Source organism: Bison bison, unplaced genomic scaffold (genome assembly GCF_000754665.1).
Source record: "Bison bison bison isolate TAMUID 2011002044 unplaced genomic scaffold, Bison_UMD1.0 scf7180017864298, whole genome shotgun sequence".
In the NCBI taxonomy this organism is placed as follows: Eukaryota; Metazoa; Chordata; class Mammalia; order Artiodactyla; family Bovidae; genus Bison; species Bison bison.
The window spans coordinates 20,000-33,586 of record NW_011494870.1 but is presented as its reverse complement, the minus strand read 5'-3'; the positions used below and the strand labels follow the sequence as shown (position 1 = coordinate 33,586).

Genomic DNA, 13,587 nt, shown 5'->3' with positions numbered 1-13,587 from the left:
GGGGTTTTGTTGAGTTATCTGGTAAGCCAGTAACATGAAATGAATCTATTTTGGTTTCAAATCTGCATGAAAAAAAGACAGGAAAAAAATTAGCAATCAATATAATCTTAAAGTATTTTTCAAATTAAAAATAGTAAAATAAAAAAATTTCACTCTGCATTTATTGCTACTCTGTTTCATGCACAACAAAGAAAATACACAGGTATTTGATCTAAACTGACATAGATTAATTCACAAAGAATTCTATTCACATTTTAATTTCTAGATTAAGAAGTTTTGAAGGGTTTGGGGTTTCTGGTTCCCTATGAAAGGAGTTTTAAGTTGCCACTCCATACTAACAAGTAAAAAGCTGAAGAACTGAAAAACCAAAAAGTCTTCTTGGATATGCAAGAGGGGAGGACACAGGGTAAACTGCTGCCCCTAAGACTGGACAGACAGACAGACAGTCACGACTTACCAGAGCAGAGACCTGCAAAAGGAAGACACCATGGACACCAGAACCAAGGCTGGAAAATCTAAATTGTAACTGATGAACTGCTGGAGATGTTAGTGTAGATAACTGAGAGTTAAAAACTCTAGAGGGAGCCAGCCATTGGGAGGCCCCAAATAATTTGATATATACCTACAGGAATTTGACCAAGTTCTAACAGTAAAATCTGGAGAAATATCTCCTCCTCAGGAGAGGAGTGGTCAAACAGGAGATGACTGAACATTGACATTTTAGGAACCAGTCAACTAAAATAGACCAAAATGAGAGAATTTAATTCAGATAACCATTATATCAACTACTGTGGGCAAGAATCCCTTAGAAGGAATGCAGTAGCCCTCAAAGGCAACAAGAGTCTGAAATGCAGTACTTGGGAATGATCTTGGTTTGTTTGCAAAGCAAACCATTCAATATCACAGTAATCCAAGTCTATGCCCCAACCACTAACACTGAAGAAAGTGAATTTGAATGGTTCTATCAAGATCTACAAGACCTTCTAGAACTAATACGCCAAAAAGATGTTCCTTTCATCACAGACGAATGGAATGCAAAAGGAGGAAGTCAAGAGATACCTGCAGTAACAAGCAAGTTTGACCATGGAGTACAAAATGAAGCAGGGCAAAGGCTAATAGACTTTTGCAAAGAGAACATGCTGGTCAAAGAAAACATTCTTTACCAACAAAGCAAGAGACGACTCTACACATGGACACTACCAGATGGTCAATTTCAAAATCAGGTTGATTATATTGCTTGCAGCTGAAGATGCAGAAGCTCTTTCGAGTCAGCTAAAACAAGACCAGGAGCTGACTATGGCTCAGATCATGAGTGCTTTATTGAAAATTCACACTTAAATTGAAGAAAGTAAGGAAAACCACTAGCTCATTCAGGTATGACTTAAATCAAATGCCTTATGATCATACAGTGAAAGTGAGAAATAGATTAAAGGGATTAGATCTGATAGAGTAAAAACCTATGAATGGAGGTTCATAACACTCTGCAGGAGGCAGTGATTAAAACCATCCCCAAGAAAAAGAAATGTAAAAATGCAAAATGGCTGTCTGAGGAGGCCTTACAAATACCTGAGAAAACAGTAGAGGCAAATGGCAAAGGAGAAAAGATATACCCATTTGAATGCAGAGTTCCAGAGAAGAGCAAGGAGAGATAAGGAAGCCTTCCTGAGGGATCAATGCAAAGAAATAGAGGAAAACAACAGAATGGGAAGACTAGAGATCTCTTCAAGAAAATTAGAGATACCAAGGGAACTTTTCACGCAAAGATGGGCACAATAAAGGACAGAAATGCTATGAAACTAAGAGAAGCAGAAGGTATTAAGAAGGGGTGGCAAAAATACATAGAAGAATTATACAAAAAAGAACTTAATGATCCAAATAACCATGACAGTGTGATCCCTCACCTAGAGGCAGACATCCTGGAGTGTAAAGTCAAGTGAGCATTAGGAAGAATCACCACAAACAAAGTTAGTGGAGGTGATAGAATTCCAGCTGACCTATTTCAGATCCTATAAGATGATGCTGTTAAAGGGCTGCACTCAATATGCCAGCAAATTTGGAAAACTCAGCAGCAGACACAGGATTGCAAAAGGTCAGTTTTCATTCCAATCCCAAAGAAAGCACTGCCAAACAATGTTCAAACTACCACACAATTGCCCTTATTTCACATGCTAGCAAAGTAATGCATAAAAATTCTCCAAGCTAGGCTTCATGATACATGTATTCAACAATACATGAACCGAGATGTTCAAGCTGGATTTAGAAAAGGCATAGGAACCAGAGATCAAATTGTCAACATCTGTTGGTTCATAGAAAAAGCAAGATAATTCTCAGAAAAACATCTATTTCTGCTTCATTAACTACACAAAAGCCTTTGTGTGGATCACAATGAAATACGGAAAATTCTTAAAGAGATGGGAATACCATACCACCTTACCTGATTCCTGGGCAATCTGTATGTAGGTTAAAAAAGCAACAATTACAACTGAAAATGGAGCAACAGACTGGTCCAAAATTGGGAAAGAAATACATCATGATTATATACTGCCCCCTGCTTATTTAACTTCTATGTAGAGTACATCTTGTGAAATGCTGGGTTGGATGAATCACAAGCAGGCATCAAGATTGCTGGCAGACATATCAAATTTCCTCTGATATGCAGATGATACCACCCTAATGGCAGAAAGCAAAGAGGAACTAAAGAGACTCCTGATGAAGGTGAAAGAGGAGAGTGAAAAGCCGGCTTAAAACTCAACATGTGGAGAGGGGAGGTACAGCTTCCAAGAGAGAGGAGGCCAGGAATGGGGACCAGAGTAATAGGTGGTGGATGGGATGCTTGGGCTTCACAGGAAAGAAGATGGAGAGTGCACAGCAGGTGTCTGTGACTGGATTTGCATTTGAAATTTGGCCTCCGCAGAAGAACTGTTTACTGGGACAGCAAGAGCAGAAGATGGACCAGAGCAAGGCTGATGAGTGGCCCAGGTGACACATTCACATGGAAAATCTCCTTCCCATTCTTATCTTCATCTCCAAGAACAGGTACTCTGCATGCCGTGGAGAATATATCAAGCCCTGAGCCTTTGGAGTGGGAGCAATAACTCCAAGACCCTAGACTATCAGAGACTAACCCTAGGGAGTATCAAATAGTGAGAACTCACACAAAGGAAACCACTTGAATACAAGACCTGGCATTACCAGGTAGTACCCTGTGCAGTACACCTCATCTAAACAACAACAGAAAACAAAAATACAAAACCAATCATCAGCAAACAGGATTACCACCTCACTCAGCCTTGCCCATTAGAGGGAAAAGAAACACTCAGCACAAATTTCAGCCTATAGGAAGCTTACACAAACCACTGCACCAACCTTAGGAGGGCAGAAATCAAAAAGAAGAAAGAATTCAACCATGAAGCCTGGGAAAAGGAGACCTCAAACACAAAGTTAAAAAAATAACACAAATGAAGGAACAAACTAGAAACACAGAAGTCCAAATAAATGAAGAGAAAACAGGCAAATACCTGAAAAAGAATTCAGAATAATGATAGTAAAGATTATCATAAACCTTGAAAACAAAATGGAGAAAATGCAAGAATCAACTAACAAAGACCGAGAAGAACTGAAGACTAAACATAGAGACAAAAAACAGAATTACTTAAGTTTAAAATACTCTGTAAGGAATCAAGAGCAGAATATTTAAAGCAGAAGAACGAATCAGTGAATTGGAAGATAAAACAGTGGAAATAACTTCTGAAGAGCAGAATAAAGGAAAAAGAATGAAAAGAACTGAGGATAGCATCAGAGACATCTGGGACAATATAAAATGCACCAACATTCAAATTATAGGGGTCCCAGAAAAAGAAGAGAAAAAGAAAGGGTATGAGAAAATTTTTGAAGAGATTATAGTTGAAAATTTCCCCAACATGGAAAAGGAATAGTCAATTAAGTCCTAGAGGCACAAAGAGTCCCATACAGGATAACCTAAGGAGAAACATGCCAACACACATACTAATCAAACTAACAAAGACTAAACACAAAGAAAGAATATTAAAAACAGCAAAGGAGAAGCAACAAGTAACATACAAGGGAAACCCCATATGCTTAACAGCTGATCTTTCAGCAGAAACTCTGCAGGCCAAAAGGAAATAGCAGGATATATTTAAAGTACTGAAAGGGAAAAATCTACAACCAAGATTACCCAGCAAAGATCTCATTCAAAATTGATAGAGAAATAAAAAGCTTTCAGACAAGCAAAATTTAAGAGAATTTAGTACCACCAAACCAGCTTTACAATAAATGTTAAAGGTACTTATGGTCAAGAAATACAAGAAAAGAAAAAGATGTACAAAATCAACCCGAAACAATTAAGAAAACGGCAACAGGAATATATATATAATAATTACTTTAAATGTAAATGGATTAAGTGCTCCAACCGAAAGACACAGACTGGCTGAATGGAAACAAAAACAAAACCCACATATATGCTGTCTACAAGAAACCCACTTCAGACCTAAAGACACATACAGATGGAAAGTGAGAGGATGGAAAAATACACTCCATGCAAATGGGAAGCAAAAGAAAGGCTGGAGTAGCAATCCTCATATCAGACAAAATAGACCTTAAAGAAGATTACAAGAGATAAGGAAGGACACTACATAATGATCAAGGGATCAATCCAAGAGGAAGACATAACAACTGTAAATATCTATGCACCAACATAGGAGCACCTCAATACATAAGATAAACACTGCTGCTGCTGCTGCTGCTGCTGCTAAGTCGCTTCAGTCGTGTCCGACTCTGTGCGACCCCATAGACAGCAGCCCAAGAGGCTCCCCCATCCCTGGGATTCACCAGGCAAGAACACTGGAGTGGGTTGCCATTTTCTCCTCCAATGCATGAGAGTGAAAAGTGAAAGGGAAGTCACTCAGTCATGCCCGACTCTTAGCGACCCCATGAACTGGAGCCCTACCAGGCTCCTCCATTCATGGGATTTTCCAGGCAAGAGTACTGGAGTGGGGTGCCACTGCCTTCTCCAAGACAAACACTAACAGACATAAAAGGAGAAATTGACAGTAACACAGTAATAGTAGGAGACTTTAACACCTCACTCACACCAATGGACAGATCATCAAAACAGAAAATTAATAAGGAAACACAAGTTTTAAATGATACATTAGATGAAATGGATCTGATTGATATCTTCAGGACATTCCATCCAAATGCAGAAGAATACACCTTCTCAAGATTGACTTCCTTGGTGGCTCAGATGGTAAAGTGTCTGTCTACGATGCAGGAGACCCGGGTTCAATCCCTGGGTTGGGAAGATCCCTTGGAGAAGGACATGGCAATCCACGCCAGTACTATTGCCTGGAAAATCCCATGGACAGAGGAGCCTGGTGGGTTACAGTCCATGGGGTCACAAAGAGTCGGACACAACTCAGCAACTTCACGTCACACCTTCTCAAGTGCACATGGAACATTCTTCATGATAGACCACATCCTGGGTTACAAATCAAACTTCAGTACACTTAAGAAAACTGAAACTGTATCAAGCATTTTCTCTGACCACAACACTTTGAGATTAGATATCAATTACAAGAAAAAAAACTGTAAGAAACACAAACACATGGAGATTAAACAACACGTTTCTAAATAACCAACAGGTTACTGAAGAAATCAAAAGGGAAATCAAAAAATTTCTAGAAACAAATTACAATGAAAACACAACTCAAAACCTATGGGATGCAGCAAAAGGTTTTCTAAGAGGGAAGTTTATAGCAATACAATCCTACCTCAAGAAACAAAAAAAAACCATCAAATATACAACCTAACTTTACACCTAAAAAGCTGGAAAAAGAACAAAAAAAACCCAAAAATTAGTAGAAGGAAAGAAATCATAAAAGATCCAACCAAAAATAAATAAAAAAGAAATGAAAGAAACAACAGTAAAGGTTAATAAAACTAAAAGTTAGTTCTTTGAGAAGATAAAATTCACAAACCTTTAGCCAGACTCAGTACGAAAAAAAGACAGAAGAATCAAATCAACAAAATAAGAAATGAAAACAGAGAGGGTTACAACAGACAATGCAGAATTACAAAGAACTATAAGAGACTATTATGAACAACTATATGGCAATAAAATGGATAACCTGGAACAAACACACAGATTCTAAGAAAAGTTCAATCTTCCAAGACTGAACCAGAAAGAAATACAAATTATGAACAACCCAATTACAAGCACTGAAGTTGAAGTTGTGATCAAAAATCTCCCAAAAAACAAAAGCCCAGGACCAGATGGCTTCACAGGAAAATTCCATCAAACATTTAGAGAAGAGCTAATGCCTATCCTTCTAAAATTCTTTCAAAAAATTGCAGAGGAAGAACACTTCCAAATTGATTCTATGAGACCACCATCACCCTGATACCAAAATCAAAGACAGCACACAAAAAAGAAAACTATAGGCCAATATCACTGACGAACATAGATGCAAAAATCCTCAACAAAATCTTAGCAAACAGAATTCAGCAACACATTAAAAACCTCATACACCATGATCAAGTTGGGTTTATTCCAGGAATGCAAGGATTCTCCCTTATATGCAAATCAATCAATGTGATACACCATTATTAACAAATTGAAAGATAAAAACCATATGATCATAATAGATGCCGAAAAAGTTTTTGACAAAATTCAGCACCCATTTATGATGAAAACTCTTAAAAAATGGGCATAGAAGGAACCTGCCTCAACATAGTAAAGGCCATATATGATAAGCCTACAGCAAACATCATTCTCAATGGTGAAAACTGAAAGCATTCCCCCTAAGATCAAGAACAAGACAAGGTTTTCCACTTTCACCACTATTATTCAACATAGTTCTCAAAGTCCTAGCTATAGCAATCAAAGAAAAAGAAATAAAAGGAATCCAGATTGGAAAAGAATAAGTAAAGCTCTCACTGTTTGCAGATGACATGATACTGTACATGAGTGAGTGAGTGAGTGAAGTCGCTCAGTCGTGTCTGACTCTTAGCGACCCCGTGGACTGTAGCCCACCAGGCTCCTCCGTCCATGGGATTCTCCAGGCAAGAATACTGAAGTGCGTTGCCATTTCCTTCTCCAGGGTATCTTCCCAACCCAGGGACCGAACCCATGTCTCCCGCATTGCAGGCAGACACTTTAACCTCTGAGCCACCAGGGAAGCTTAGTGATACTATACACATGCTATGCTAAGTCGCTTCAGTCGTGTCCGACTCTGTGCGACCCCACAGACGGCAGCCCACCAGGCTCCGCCATCTCTGGGATCCTCCAGGCAAGAATACTGAAGTGGGTTGCCATTTCCTTCTCCAATGCATAAAAGTGAAAAGTGAAAGGGAAGTTGCTCAGTCATGTACGATTCCTAGCGACCCCATGGACTGCAGCCTATCAGGCTCCTCTGTCCATGGAATTTTCCAGGCAAGAGTGCTGGAGTGGGGTGCCATTGCCTTCTCCGGATACTATACATAAAAAACCCAAAAGATAGTTATCAGAAAATTACTAGAGCTAATCAGCGAAATTAGCAAAGTCGCAAGATACAAAATCAATACACAGAAATCACTTGCATTTCTATATTTAACAATGAAAAATCAGAAAGAAATTAAGTAATTAATCCCATTCACCACTGCAACACAAAGAATTAAATATCTAGGAATAAACTTACCTAAGGAGACAAAAGAACCATAAACGGAAAATTACAAGACACTAATGAAAGAAATCAAAGATGACATAAACAGATGGAGAGAGATTTCATGTTCCTGGGAAGGAAGAATCAATATTGTGAAAATGACTATACTACCAAACGCAATGTACAGATTCAATGCAATCCCCATCAAACTACCAATGACGTTTTTTCACAGAACTAGAACAAAAATTTCACAATTCATATGGAAACACAAAAGACCCCAAATAGCCAAAGCAGTCTTAAGAAAGAAGAATGGAGCTGGAGGAAATCAACCTTCCTGACTTCAGATTATACTACAAGCACAGTCATCAAGACAGTATGGTACTGGCACAAAAACAGAAATACAGACCAATGGAACAAGATAGAAAGCCCAGAAATAAACCCATGCACCTATAGGTACCTTATTTTTGACAAAGAAGGCAAGAATATACAATGGGGCAAAGACAGACTCTTCAATCAATGGTGTTGGGAAAACAGGACAGCTACCTATAAAAGAATGAAGTTAGAACACTTCCTAACACCATTCACAGAGACAAACTCAAAATGGATTAAAGACCTAAACATAAGATCAGAAACATTAAAACTCTTACAGCAAAAACATAGGCTGAACACTCAATGACATAAATCAAAGAAAGATCCTCTACGACCCACCTCCTAGAGTAGTGGAAATAAAAGCAAAAGTAAATAAATGGGACCTGGTTAAACTTTAAAGGTTTTGCACACCTAAGGAAACTATAAGCAAGATGAAAAGACAACCCTCAGAATGGGAGAAAATGATAGCAAATGAATCAACTGACAAAGGATTAATTTCCAAAAATACAAGCAGCTCATACAACTCAATGACAGAAAAACAACCCAATCAAAAACTGGGAGAAAGACCTAAACAGACTTTTCTCCAAGGAAGACATACAGATGGCTAACAAACTCATGAAAAGACGCTGAACATTGCTCATTATTAGAGAAATGCAAATCTAAACCACTATGAGATATCACCTCACACCGGTCAGAATCAGTTCAGTTCAGTCGCTCAGTCATGTCCGACTCTTTGCAACCCCATGAATCGCAGCACGCCAGGCCCCCCTATCTATCAACAACTCCCGGTCATCATGACCATCAAAAAGTCTACAAACAATAAATGCTGGAGAGGGTGTAGAGAAAAGGGAATGCTCTCACACTGTTGGTGGCAATGTAAATGGATACAGCCACTATGGAAGACGGTATGGAGATTTGTTTAAATAATGGGAATAAAACCACCATATGACTTGGCAATCCCACTCCTAGGCACATATCCTGAGGAAACCAAAATTGAAAAAGATACATGTATCCCACTGTTCCTTGCAGCACTATTTAGAATAGCTAGAACATGGAAGCAACCTACATGTTCATTGACAGATGAATGGATAAAGAAGGTGTGGTACATATATACAATGGAATACCACTCAGCCATAAAAAGGAATACATTTGAGTCAGTTCTAATGAGGTGGATGAACCTAGAACCCATTATACAGAGTGAAGTAAGTCAGAAAGAGAAAGATAAATATCGCATTCTAATGCATATATATGGAATCTAGAAAAATGGTACTGAAGAATTGATTTACAGGGCAGCAATGGAGAAACAGAGAGAATAGACTTATGGACATGAGGAGAGGGAGGAGAGGGTGAAATGTATGGAAACAGTAACATGGAAACTTAATTACCATATGTAAAATAGACAGTCAATGGGAATTTGCTGTATGGCTCAGGAAACTCAAACAGGGGCTCTGCATCAACTTAGAGGGGTGGGATGGGGAGGGAGATGGGATGGAGGTTCAAAAGGGAGTTGATATATTTATACCTATGGCTGATTCATGTTGAGGTTTGACAGAAAACAACAAAATTCTATAAAGCAATTATCCTTCAATAAAAAAAAAATAATTAAAAAAATAAATAAAACTCAACACATAAAAAACGAAGATCATGGCATCCAGTCCCATCACTTCATGGCAAACAGATGGTGAAAAAATTGAAACAGTGGCAGATTTTACTTTCTTCATCCCCAAGATCACTGCAGACAGTGATTGCAGCCATGGAATTAAAAGATGCTTGCTCCTTGGAAGGAAAGCTATGACAAACCTAGACAGTGTATTAAAAAGCAGAGACATCACTTTGTCAACAAAGGTCCATGTAGTCAAAGCTATGGTTTTTTCAGTAGTCATGAAGAGATATGAATGTTCAACAATAATGAAGGCTGAGTGCCAAAGAACAGATGCTTTGGAATTGCAGTGCTGGAGTCTTGAGAGTCCCGTGGACAGCAAGGAGATCAAACCAGTCAATCCTAAAGAAAATCAACGAATATTCTTTGGAAGGACTGATGCTGAAGTTGAAGCTCCAATATTTTGACCACCTGACGTGAGGAGCCAACTCACTGTAAAGACCCTGATACTGGAAAGATTGAGGGCAGGAGAGGAGGCGACAGAGGATGAGGTGGTTGGATGGCATCACCAACTAAATGGACATGAGTGTGGCAAACTTTGGAACATAGTAGGGTAGGCATGCTGCAGTTCATGGGATCACAAAGAGGTGAACACAACTTAACTGACTGAACAACAAACAGCAATGTTAAGAGGAAGAAAAAACAGCAATGTACAGGGGAAAAAAAAATATTTTAAAACAACAAATCTGGTAAGGACCTATTGTCTGAAATACACAAAGAACACATAAAACTCAATAAGAACAAAACGTACACAATTTAAAAAATGGACTAAAGAACTTAACAGACACCAAATAAGACTGACAAAAAGTTTATGAAAAGATGCTCTACATCATGTCATTTGCAGAAACACAAATTCAAATAATACTGACATACCACTACATACTTATTACAACAGCCAAAACCTGGCATATGACAATACCAAGTAATAACAAAGATACAGGTGGAGCAATAGGAACAATCATATGATGCTCTTAGGAATTCAAAATGGTATAGTAACTGTGGAAAAAGTTTGGTTGTTCCTTACACAATTAAGCATATTGTTATCATGTAGGTGTGTGTGTTAAGTGGCTTTAGTCGTGTCCAAGTCCTTGCTATGCTAGGGGCTGTAGCCCGTGAGGGTCCTGTATCCATGGGATTCTCCAGGCAAGAATACTGGAATAAATTGCCAGGCCCTCCTCCAGGGACTCTCCCTAACTCAGGGATTGAACCTGGGTCTCCTGCACTGGCAGGCAGGTTCTTTACCACTAGTGCCACCTGGGAAGCCCATTGTCACCATGTGAACCAGCAATCAGCTCCTTCTTGTTTACCCAAAGGAGATGAAAACACGTTCATATAAAACCTGTACACAGCTGTTTATAGTGTTTTTATTTTATTCATACTGTTATGATGTAGATGTCATACTGTCATACTGTCATACTACTGATGTAGATGTCATACTGTCAAAATGTAGATGCAATCAAGATGTCCTTCAGGAGGTGAATGGATGAACTGTGGTACATCCAGACAAAAAAACAATGGGTTATCAACTCATGAAGACATACAGGAAGCGTAAATGCATATCACCAGTAAAAGAAGTCAATATGAAGAGACTACACACTGTATTTCAGCTATTGGACATTCTACAAAGGGCAAAACTATGAACACAGTAAAACTGCGGTTGGGAGGGTAGGTAAGGAGTAAGTACACAAAACAGGATTTTTAGAACAGTGAAAATACTATGTGTGATACTGTAATACTAGATACTTGTCATTCCGTATTTGTTCGTACCACAGAATATAAAACAAGAGTGAATCCTGATGTAAACTATGGACTTTGGGTAACTATGTGAGCATATGTTCAGTTTTAGTAAAAATGGACCATTCTGCGAAGTAGAGTTAATATGGGGGTATTTATGAGTAGGAACAAGATTTATATGAGAAATGTCTACATCTCCATCTCAATTTTGTTGTAAACCTCAAACTGCTCTAAAATAATAAAGGCTTCAAAAAAAAAAAAAAGTTAGTGTACGAGTACTGTCACTGAAAGTGGCAGGAAATGGTGCTCAAATAATCAAGTTTATCCACTGAAATAAACATTAACCTAGCAAAAACTGCTAAAATCAACTTTTTTCCAAGTCTGGAATTTAATTAAAAAAAACTTAGAGCAAACAGGGAAAAGTTAAGTAAAAGACAAATTAATTTCAGAAAGGTAGCCCATTGTATTTCTGCTTAACTGTCCATCATCCCCATTTCCTAGCAAAGAAGAAACTACAGGAAGAGTGGGCCATATTTAGGGTCTGTCCCACTAGAGCGAGGGGACTAACAAAAGGTGCTATGTTATGAATGTCTGGGGCCTCAAAATTCATTTGCTGAAATTCTAATGCCTAATGTGATACTATTTAGACTTAGGGCCTTTGGGTGGTCATTAGGTCATTAGGGCAGAGCCCTCATGAATGGGATTCAGTTCAGTTCAGTCGCTCAGTCATTTCCAACTCTTTGCGACCCCATGAATCACAGCACACCAGGCCTCCCTACCCATCATCAACTCCCGGAGTTCACTCAGACTCACGTCCATCGAGTCAATGATGCCATCCAGCCATCTCATCCTCTGTCGTCCCCTTTTCCTCCTGCCCCCAATCCCTCCCAGCATCAGAGTCTTTTCCAATGAGTCAACTCTTCGCATGTGGTGGCCAAAGTCCTGGAGTTTCAGCTTTCATTCCTTCCAAAGAAATCCCAGGGCTGATCTCCTTCAGAATGGATTGGTTGGATCTCCTTGCAGTCCAAGGGACTCTCAAGAGTCTTCTCCAACACCACAGTTCAAAAGCATCAATTCTTCAGCACTCAGCCTTTTTCACAGTCCAACTTTCACATCCATACATGACCACAGGAAAAACCATAGCCTTGACTAGACGGACCTTTGTTGGCAAAGTAATGTCTCTGCTTTTCAATATGCTATCTAGGTTGGTCATAACTTTCCTTCCAAGGAGTAAGTGTCTTTTAATCTCATGGCTGCAGTCACCATTTGCAGTGAGTTTGGAGCCCCCCAAAATAAAGTCTGACACTGTTTCCACTGTTTCCCCATCTATTTCCCATGAAGTGATGGGATCGGATGCCATGATCGTAGTTTTCTGAATGTTGAGCTTTAAGCCAACTTTTTCACTCTCCACTTTCACTTTCACCAAGAGACTTTATAGTTCCTCTTCACTTTCTGCCATAAGGGTGTTGTCATCTGCATATCTGAGGTTATTGATATTTCTCCCAGCAATCTTGATTCCAGCTTGTGCTTCTTCCAGTCCAGCGTTTCTCATGATGTACTCTGCATAGAAGTTAAATAAGCAGGGTGACAATATACAGCCTTGACGTACTCCTTTTCCTATTTGGAACCAGTCTGTTGTTCCATGTCCAGTTCTAACTGTTGATTCCTGACCCGCATACAGGTTTCTCAAGAGAGAGGTCAGGTGGTCTGGTATTTCCATCTCTTTCAAAATTTTCCACAGTTTCTTGTGATCCACACAGTCAAAGGCTTTGGCATAGTCAATAAAGCAGAAATAGATATTTTTCTGGAACTCTCTGGCTTTTTCCATGATCCAGCAGATGTTGGCAATATGAGCTCTGGTTCCTCTGCCTTTTCTAAAACCAGCCTGAACATCAGAAAGTTCATGGTTCACATATTGCTGAAGCCTGGCTTGGAGAATTTTGAGCATTAATTTACTAGCGTGTGAGATGAGTGCAATTGTGCGGTAGTTTGAACATTCTTTGGCATTGCCTTTCTTTGGGATTGGAATGAAAACTGACCTTTTCCAGTCCTGTGGCCACTGCTGAGTTTTCCAAATTTGCTGGCATATTGAGTGCAGCACTTTCACAGCATCATCTTTCAGGATTTGAAATAGCTCAACTAGAATTCCATCACCTCCACTAGCTT

At 39.1% G+C, this 13,587-nt stretch overlaps 1 protein-coding gene across 1 annotated transcript in view; it reads right to left on the bottom strand.

Moving 5' to 3' along the window:
- The window catches only part of LOC104996790 (vacuolar protein sorting-associated protein 13A-like), a 207,917-nt gene that overhangs the window by 191,891 nt on the left and 2,439 nt on the right, over positions 1 to 13,587 (bottom strand). The window contains exons 2-3 of the mRNA XM_010851154.1: positions 3,193 to 3,221; positions 2,435 to 2,501 (exon numbers count right to left, since the gene is read on the bottom strand). Coding sequence (XP_010849456.1) covers positions 2,435 to 2,501; positions 3,193 to 3,221 — 96 coding nt within the window. The remainder of the gene's footprint in view (positions 1 to 2,434; positions 2,502 to 3,192; positions 3,222 to 13,587) is intronic.